General features: G+C 50.0%; 1 protein-coding gene across 1 annotated transcript; it reads left to right on the top strand.

The window, feature by feature from the left end:
• Window positions 1-518: 518 nt before the first annotated feature.
• LOC120432019 (uncharacterized) lies at window positions 519-10,361 on the top strand (the record flags this gene model as incomplete). Its single annotated transcript, XM_039597155.1, is given in 7 exon segments — window positions 519-713; window positions 755-2,274; window positions 2,970-3,186; window positions 4,789-4,840; window positions 4,843-4,872; window positions 4,875-4,966; window positions 10,235-10,361. Coding segments are annotated over 7 exon segments (2,233 nt in total), but the record flags the coding sequence as incomplete, so codon positions are not given.
• Window positions 10,362-10,404: the final 43 nt, after the last annotated feature.

Genomic DNA, 10,404 nt, shown 5'->3' with positions numbered 1-10,404 from the left:
CCATCCCAATTCCATTCCCATTCCAATCCACATATCCAATCCCCAATTCCAATTCCTTTCAATCCAATCCCAATCCAATTCCCAATTCCAATCCCAATCCAAATCCCAATCCAATCCCAATCCAAATCCCCAATCCAATCCCACTCCAATGCCAATACAAATCCCCAATCCAATCCCAATCCAATGCCAATCCAATCCCAATCCAATCCCAATCCAATGCCAATTCCAATCCCAATCCAATCCCAATCCAATCCCAATCCAATCCCAATCCAATTCCCAATCCAATGCCAATTCCAATCCCAATCCAATCCCAATCCAATCCCAATCCAATCCCAATCCCAATCCCGAATCCCAATCTCCAATCCAATCCCAATTATCTCACTCAACAACAATCACAACGGGGCGGCTGCGAGCCCCGCCTCGCGTCACAAGTGCCCAAGTCCAATGCCCAATCCAAGCCCAATCCAATCCCAATCCAATCCCAAGTCCAAGCCCAAGCCAAGCCCAAGCCAAGCCCAATGCCAATCCCAAGTCCAAGCCCAATCCAAGCCCAAGCCAATCCCATGCCAAGCCCAAGCCAAGCCCAATGCCAAGCCCAAGCCAATGCCCAAGTCCAAGCCCAATCCAATGCCCAAGTCCAAGCCCAAGCCAAGCCCAATGCCAATCCCAATGCCAAGCCCAATCCCAAGCCCAATGCCAAGCCCAATTCCAATGCCCAATGCCAAGCCCCAAGCCAATCCCAACCCATCCCAAGTCACAAGCCCCAATGCCCAAGCCCAAGCCAAGCCCATCCAAGCCCAAGCCAAGCCCCAATCCCTATGCGACTCGAGATCCCATAGCCAAGCCCCAAGCCAATGCCCCAAGCCCCAATCCCAGCCAATGCCCCAAGCCAATGCCCAATGCCTCCCAAGCCAAGCCCAAGTCCAATCCCAAGCCAAGCCCAAGCCAAGCCCATATGCCAATCCCAATGTCCAAGTCCCAAAGCCAAATCCCAAGCCAATCCCAAGCCAAGTCCCAAGCCAAGCCCCAAGCCAATCCCAAGCCAAGCCCCAATCCCCAAGCCCCAAGCCATCCCCAAGCCAAGTCCCAAGTCCAACCCAAGCCCAAGCCCAAGCCAATCCCAAGCCCCAAGCCCCAAGCAAGCCCAATGCCAACCCAAGCCAATGCCCCAATCCCAATCCCCAAGCCCAAGCCCAAGCCCAAGCCAAGCCCAAGCCAAGCCCAATCCAAGCCCAAGCCAAGCCCAATCCAATGCCCAAGCCAATCCCAATCCAATCCCATGCCCAATCCCAAGCCAAGCCCAATCCAATCCCCAATCCCCAAGCCCAAGCCTCCAAGTCCCCAGTCCAATGCCCCAATGCCAAGCCCCAAGCCAAGCCCCAAGTCCCAAGCCCCAAGCCCAATGCCCAATGCCAATCCCAAGCCAAGCCCAATCCAATGCCCCAAGCCAAGCCCAAGCCCAATCCCAAGTCCCAATCCCAATCCAAGCCCAAGCCAATGCCCAATGCCAAGCCCAAGCCTGCCCCAAGCCAATGCCCCAAGCCCAAGCCCAAGTCCCAATCCCAAGCCAAGCCCAAGCCCCAGCCCAATCCAAGCCCAATGCCCAATCCCAAGCCCATGCCCAATGCCCAAGCCCAACCATCCAATGCCCAAGCCCCAAGCCAAGCCCAAGCCAGTCCCAAGCCCCAAGCCCCAAGTCCAAGCCCATCCAAGCCCAAGCCAATGCCCAAGCCAATCCCAAGCCAAGTCCCAAGCCAAGCCCAATCCCAAGCCCAAGCCAAGCCCAAGCCAAGCCCCAATCCAAGCCCAATGCCAATCCCAAGTCCAAGCCCAATGCCCAAGCCCAAGCCCCAATGCCCAAGCCAAGCCCAAGCCCAAGCCCCAAGCCAAGCCCAATCCCAATGCCCAATGCCAAGCCCAAGCCAAGCCCAAGCCAATCCCAAGCCAATCCCAAGCCCAATGCCCCAAGCCAAGCCCTAGCCAATGCCCCAAGCCATCCCAAGCCAAGCCCAAGTCCCCAAGCCCCAATGCCCCAATGCCCAAGCCAAGCCCAAGCCAAGCCCAAGCCAATCCCCAAGCAAGCCCATCCAATCCCAAGCCAATCCCAAGCCAAGCCCCAAGCCAAGCCCCAAGCCAAGCCCATGCCAATGCCCAAGCCAAGCCCAGCCAATCCCAAGTCCAATCCCAAGCCAATCCCCAATGCCAATCCCAAGCCAATGCCCAAGCCAATGCCCAAGCCAAGCCCAAGCCAAGCCCAAGCCAATCCCAATCCAAGTCCCAAGCCAAGCCCAATCCAAGCCCAATGCCATCCCAATGTCCAAGTCCCAATCCAAGCCCAATCCAATCCCAATCCAAGCCCAATGCCATCCCAATCCAAGTCCCAATCCAATCCCAATCCAATCCCCAAGCCAATCCCAATCCAATCCCAATCCAATCCCCAAGCCCAAGCCCCAAGCCAAGCCCAATGCCAATCCCAAGCCAATGCCCAATCCAATCCCAAGCCAAGCCCAATCCAATCCCAATCCAAGTCCCAAGCCAATCCCAAGCCAATCCCAAGCCAATCCCATCCAATCCCAATCCAATCCCAAGCCAATCCCAAGCCCAATCCCAATCCAAGTCCCAAGTCCAATGCCCAATGCCAAGCCCAATGCCAATCCCAAGCCAAGCCCCAATCCCAAGCCCAATCCAATCCCAAGCCAAGTCCCAATGCCAATCCCAAGCCAAGCCCAATGCCAATCCCCAATCCAATCCCAAGTCCAATCCCAAGCCAATCCCAATCCAATCCCAAGCCAAGCCCAAGCCAAGCCCAATCCCAAGCCCAATCCAATCCCAATGCCAATCCCAAGCCAATCCCAATCCAATCCCAATCCAAGCCCAAGCCAATCCCAAGCCAATCCCAATCCAAGCCCAATCCAATCCCAATCCAAGCCCAAGTCCAATCCCAATCCAATCCCAATGCCAATCCCAAGCCAATCCCCAATCCAATCCCAATCCAATCCCAATGCCAATGCCCAAGTCCAAGTCCCAAGCCAAGCCCAATCCAAGCCCAATGCCAATCCCAATCCAAGCCCAAGCCAAGCCCAATCCAATCCCAATCCAATCCCCAATCCAATCCCAAGCCAATGCCCAAGCCAAGCCCAATCCAATGCCCAATCCAAGCCCAAGCCAATCCCAAGCCAAGCCCAAGTCCAATCCCCAAGCCAATCCCAATCCAAGCCCAATCCAAGCCCAATCCAATGCCCAATCCAATCCCAAGCCAATCCCAAGCCAAGCCCAATCCAAGCCCAATCCAATCCCAAGCCAATGCCCAATCCAATCCCAATCCAATCCCAATCCAATCCCAAGCCAAGCCCAATCCAATCCCAAGCCAATCCCAATCCAATCCCAATCCAATCCCAATCCAAGCCCAATCCAATCCCAATCCAATCCCAATGCCAATCCCAATCCAAGTCCCAATCCAATCCCAAGCCAAGCCCAAGCCAATCCCAATCCAATCCCAATCCAATCCCAATCCAATCCCAATCCAATCCCAATCCCAAGCCCAATCCAATCCCAATCCAATCCCAATCCAATCCCAATGCCAATCCCCAATCCCAAGCCCAATCCAATCCCAATCCAATCCCAATGCCAATCCCAAGCCAATCCCAATGCCAATCCCAATGCCAATCCCAATCCAATCCCAATCCAATCCCAATCCAAGTCCCAAGCCAATCCCAATCCAATCCCAAGTCCAATCCCAAGCCAATCCCAATCCAATCCCCAATCCAATCCCAAGTCCAATCCCAATCCAATCCCAATCCAATCCCAATCCAATCCCAAGCCAAGCCCAATGCCAAGTCCCAATGCCAATCCCAATCCAAGCCCAATCCAATCCCAAGCCAATCCCAATCCAATCCCAATCCAATCCCAATCCAATCCCAATCCAATCCCAATCCAATCCCAATCCAATCCCATCCAATCCCAATCCAAGCCCAAGCCAATCCCCAATCCAAGTCCCAATCCAAGCCCAAGCCAATCCCAATCCAATCCCAATGCCAATCCCAATCCAATCCCAATGCCAATCCCAATCCAATCCCAATGCCAATCCCAATCCAAGCCCAATGCCAATCCCAATCCAATCCCAATCCAATCCCAATCCAATCCCAATCCAATCCCAATCCAATCCCAAGCCAATCCCAATCCAATCCCAATGCCAATCCCAAGCCAATCCCAATGCCAATCCCAATCCAATCCCAATCCAATCCCAATCCAATCCCAATCCAATCCCAATCCAATCCCAATCCAATCCCAATCCAATCCCAATCCAATCCCAATCCAATCCCAATGCCAATCCCAATCCAATCCCAATCCAATCCCAATCCAATCCCAATCCAATCCCAATCCAATCCCAATCCAATCCCAATCCAAGTCCCAATCCAATCCCAATCCAATCCCAATCCAATCCCAATCCAATCCCAATCCAATCCCAATCCAATCCCAATCCAATCCCAATCCAATCCCAATCCAATCCCAATCCAATCCCAATCCAATCCCAATCCAATCCCAATCCAATCCCAATCCAATCCCAATCCAATCCCAATCCAATCCCAATCCAATCCCAATCCAATCCCAATCCAATCCCAATGCCAATCCCAATCCAATCCCAATCCAATCCCAATCCAATCCCAATCCAATCCCCAATCCAATCCCAATCCCAAGCCCAATCCAATCCCAATCCAATCCCAATCCAATCCCAATCCAATCCCAATCCAATCCCAATCCAATCCCAATCCAATCCCAATCCAATCCCAATCCCAATCCCAATCCCAATCCCAATCCCAATCCCAATCCCAATCCCAATCCAATCCCAATCCCAATCCCAATCCCAATCCCAATCCAATCCCAATCCCAATCCCAATCCCAATCCCAATCCCAATCCCAATCCCAATCCCAATCCCAATCCCAATCCCAATCCCAATCCCAATCCAATCCCAATCCCAATCCCAATTCCAATCCCAATCCCAATCCCAATCCCAATCCCAATCCCAATCCCAATCCAATCCCAATCCAATGCCCAATCCAATCCCAATCCAATCCCAATCCAATCCCAATCCAATCCCAATCCAATCCCAATCCCAATCCCAATCCAATCCCAATCCAATCCCAATCCAATCCCAATCCAATCCCAATCCAATCCCAATCCCAATCCCAATCCAATCCCAATCCAATCCCAATCCAATCCCAATCCAATCCCAATCCAATCCCAATCCAATCCCAATCCCAATCCCAATCCAATCCCAATCCAATCCCAATCCAATCCCAATCCAATCCCAATCCAATCCCAATCCAATCCCAATCCAATCCCAATCCAATCCCAATCCAATCCCAATCCCAATCCCAATCCAATCCCAATCCAATCCCAATCCAATCCCAATCCAATCCCAATCCAATCCCAATCCAATCCCAATCCAATCCCAATCCAATCCCAATCCAATCCCAATCCAATCCCAATCCAATCCCAATCCAATCCCAATCCAATCCCAATCCAATCCCAATCCAATCCCAATCCAATCCCAATCCAATCCCAATCCAATCCCAATCCAATCCCAATCCAATCCCAATCCCAATCCAATCCCAATCCAATCCCAATCCAATCCCAATCCAATCCCAATCCAATCCCAAGCCAATCCCAATCCAATCCCAATCCAATCCCAATCCAATCCCAATCCAATCCCAATCCAATCCCAATCCAATCCCAATCCAATCCCAATCCAATCCCAATCCAATCCCAATCCAATCCCAATCCAATCCCAATCCAATCCCAATCCCAATCCCAATCCCAATCCAATCCCAATCCAATCCCAATCCAATCCCAATCCAATCCCAATCCAATCCCAATCCAATCCCAATCCAATCCCAATCCAATCCCAATCCAATCCCAATCCAATCCCAATCCAATCCCAATCCAATCCCAATCCAATCCCAATCCAATCCCAATCCAATCCCAATCCAATCCCAATCCAATCCCAATCCAATCCCAATCCAATCCCAATCCAATCCCAATCCAATCCCAATCCAATCCCAATCCAATCCCAATCCAATCCCAATCCAATCCCAATCCAATCCCAATCCAATCCCAATCCAATCCCAATCCAATCCCATCCAATCCCAATCCAATCCCAATCCAATCCCAATCCAATCCCAATCCAATCCCAATCCAATCCCAATCCAATCCCAATCCAATCCCAATCCAATCCCAATCCAATCCCAATCCAATCCCAATCCAATCCCAATCCCAATCCAATCCCAATCCAATCCCAATCCAATCCCAATCCAATCCCAATCCAATCCCAATCCAATCCCAATCCAATCCCAATCCAATCCCAATCCAATCCCAATCCAATCCCAATCCAATCCCAATCCAATCCCAATCCAATCCCAATCCAATCCCAATCCAATCCCAATCCCAATCCCAATCCAATCCCAATCCAATCCCAATCCAATCCCAATCCAATCCCAATCCAATCCCAATCCAATCCCAATCCAATCCCAATCCAATCCCAATCCAATCCCAATCCAATCCCAATCCAATCCCAATCCAATCCCAATCCAATCCCAATCCAATCCCAATCCAATCCCAATCCAATCCCAATCCAATCCCAATCCAATCCCAATCCAATCCCAATCCAATCCCAATCCAATCCCAATCCAATCCCAATCCAATCCCAATCCAATCCCAATCCAATCCCAATCCAATCCCAATCCAATCCCAATCCAATCCCAATCCAATCCCAATCCAATCCCAATCCAATCCCAATCCAATCCCAATCCAATCCCAATCCAATCCCAATCCAATCCCAATCCAATCCCAATCCAATCCCAATCCAATCCCAATCCAATCCCAATCCAATCCCAATCCAATCCCAATCCAATCCCAATCCAATCCCAATCCAATCCCAATCCAATCCCAATCCAATCCCAATCCCAATCCCAATCCAATCCCAATCCAATCCCAATCCAATCCCAATCCAATCCCAATCCAATCCCAATCCAATCCCAATCCAATCCCAATCCAATCCCAATCCAATCCCAATCCAATCCCAATCCAATCCCAATCCAATCCCAATCCAATCCCAATCCCAATCCCAATCCAATCCCAATCCAATCCCAATCCAATCCCAATCCAATCCCAATCCAATCCCAATCCAATCCCAATCCAATCCCAATCCAATCCCAATCCAATCCCAATCCCAATCCCAATCCAATCCCAATCCAATCCCAATCCAATCCCAATCCAATCCCAATCCAATCCCAATCCAATCCCAATCCAATCCCAATCCAATCCCAATCCAATCCCAATCCAATCCCAATCCAATCCCAATCCAATCCCAATCCAATCCCAATCCAATCCCAATCCAATCCCAATCCAATCCCAATCCAATCCCAATCCAATCCCAATCCAATCCCAATCCAATCCCAATCCAATCCCAATCCAATCCCAATCCAATCCCAATCCAATCCCAATCCAATCCCAATCCAATCCCAATCCAATCCCAATCCAATCCCAATCCAATCCCAATCCAATCCCAATCCAATCCCAATCCAATCCCAATCCAATCCCAATCCAATCCCAATCCAATCCCAATCCAATCCCAATCCAATCCCAATCCAATCCCAATCCAATCCCAATCCAATCCCAATCCAATCCCAATCCAATCCCAATCCAATCCCAATCCAATCCCAATCCAATCCCAATCCAATCCCAATCCAATCCCAATCCAATCCCAATCCAATCCCAATCCAATCCCAATCCAATCCCAATCCAATCCCAATCCAATCCCAATCCAATCCCAATCCAATCCCAATCCAATCCCAATCCAATCCCAATCCAATCCCAATCCAATCCCAATCCAATCCCAATCCAATCCCAATCCAATCCCAATCCAATCCCAATCCAATCCCAATCCAATCCCAATCCAATCCCAATCCAATCCCAATCCAATCCCAATCCAATCCCAATCCAATCCCAATCCAATCCCAATCCAATCCCAATCCAATCCCAATCCAATCCCAATCCAATCCCAATCCAATCCCAATCCAATCCCAATCCAATCCCAATCCAATCCCAATCCAATCCCAATCCAATCCCAATCCAATCCCAATCCAATCCCAATCCAATCCCAATCCAATCCCAATCCAATCCCAATCCAATCCCAATCCAATCCCAATCCAATCCCAATCCAATCCCAATCCAATCCCAATCCAATCCCAATCCCAATCCAATCCCAATCCAATCCCAATCCAATCCCAATCCAATCCCAATCCAATCCCAATCCAATCCCAATCCAATCCCAATCCAATCCCAATCCAATCCCAATCCAATCCCAATCCAATCCCAATCCAATCCCAATCCAATCCCAATCCAATCCCAATCCAATCCCAATCCAATCCCAATCCAATCCCAATCCCAATCCAATCCCAATCCAATCCCAATCCAATCCCAATCCAATCCCAATCCAATCCCAATCCAATCCCAATCCAATCCCAATCCAATCCCAATCCAATCCCAATCCAATCCCAATCCAATCCCAATCCAATCCCAATCCAATCCCAATCCAATCCCAATCCAATCCCAATCCAATCCCAATCCAATCCCAATCCAATCCCAATCCAATCCCAATCCAATCCCAATCCAATCCCAATCCAATCCCAATCCAATCCCAATCCAATCCCAATCCAATCCCAATCCAATCCCAATCCAATCCCAATCCAATCCCAATCCAATCCCAATCCAATCCCAATCCAATCCCAATCCAATCCCAATCCAATCCCAATCCAATCCCAATCCAATCCCAATCCAATCCCAATCCAATCCCAATCCAATCCCAATCCAATCCCAATCCAATCCCAATCCAATCCCAATCCAATCCCAATCCAATCCCAATCCAATCCCAATCCAATCCCAATCCCAATCCAATCCAAGCCAATCCCAATCCAATCCCAATCCAATCCCAATCCAATCCCAATCCAATCCCAATCCAATCCCAATCCAATCCCAATCCAATCCCAATCCCAATCCCAATCCAATCCCAATCCAATCCCAATCCCAATCCAATCCCAATCCAATCCCAATCCAATCCCAATCCAATCCCAATCCAATCCCAATCCAATCCCAATCCAATCCCAATCCAATCCCAATCCAATCCCAATCCAATCCCAATCCAATCCCAATCCAATCCCAATCCAATCCCAATCCAATCCCAATCCAATCCCAATCCAATCCCAATCCAATCCCAATCCAATCCCAATCCAATCCCAATCCAATCCCAATCCAATCCCAATCCAATCCCAATCCAATCCCAATCCAATCCCAATCCAATCCCAATCCAATCCCAATCCAATCCCAATCCAATCCCAATCCAATCCCAATCCAATCCCAATCCAATCCCAATCCAATCCCAATCCAATCCCAATCCAATCCCAATCCAATCCCAATCCAATCCCAATCCAATCCCAATCCAATCCCAATCCAATCCCAATCCAATCCCAATCCAATCCCAATCCAATCCCAAGCCAATCCCAAGTCCAAGTCCCAATGCCAAGCCCAATCCAATCCCAATGCCAATCCCATCCAATCCCAAGCCAATCCCAATCCAATCCCAATGCCAATCCAACCAATCCAATCCCAATCCGAATCCCAATCAAAGCCCCAATCCAATCCCAATCCAATCCCAATCCAACCCCAAGTCCAAGCCCAATTGCCAATCCCAATCCAATCCCAATGCCAATCCCAATCCAAGCCACCAATGCCAAGCCCAATCCAAGCCCAATCCAAGCCCAATCCAAGTCCACAATGCCAATCCCAAGCCAACCCAATCCAATCCCAATCCAAGCCCAATCCAGAATGCCCAATCCAATCCCAAATGCCAATCCCTCAATCCAATCCCAATCCAATCCCAAGCCAATGCCCAATCCAATCCCAATCCAAGCCCAATCCAATCCCAAGCCAAGCCCAATCCAAGCCCAATCCAAGTCCCAAGCCAAGCCCAAGCCAATCCCAATGCCAATCCCATCCAATCCCAATTCCAAGCCACCCCACCATATATACGCCCAGACACAAACCTACGCAACGAGGCCCAATCAAACACTAAAAAAAAAACCAACCGAAAACGTCCAACCAAAGCAAACAATCACCCCCCCCCCAACAAACACATCAATATGCCCAGTAAACACCTACCATACCTCACAACCCCAGGAACTTCTACCCGTCCGCACTGCGCCCCCAGAGCGTGCCGCATCACAACCACCCCGCAGTCGAACGCCCCCACAAGAACCACACCACGATAGTACTCCCAGCACCCGGACCCGATACCAGGCCCAGCGTGAGACGCTGGGATCCAATCGGGCGAGAACCACCGCCGTTCG

This window comes from Culex pipiens, unplaced genomic scaffold, assembly GCF_016801865.2.
Source record: "Culex pipiens pallens isolate TS unplaced genomic scaffold, TS_CPP_V2 Cpp_Un0179, whole genome shotgun sequence".
Classification (NCBI taxonomy): domain Eukaryota; kingdom Metazoa; phylum Arthropoda; class Insecta; order Diptera; family Culicidae; genus Culex; species Culex pipiens.
This window is presented reverse-complemented; position numbering and strand designations above follow the sequence as displayed.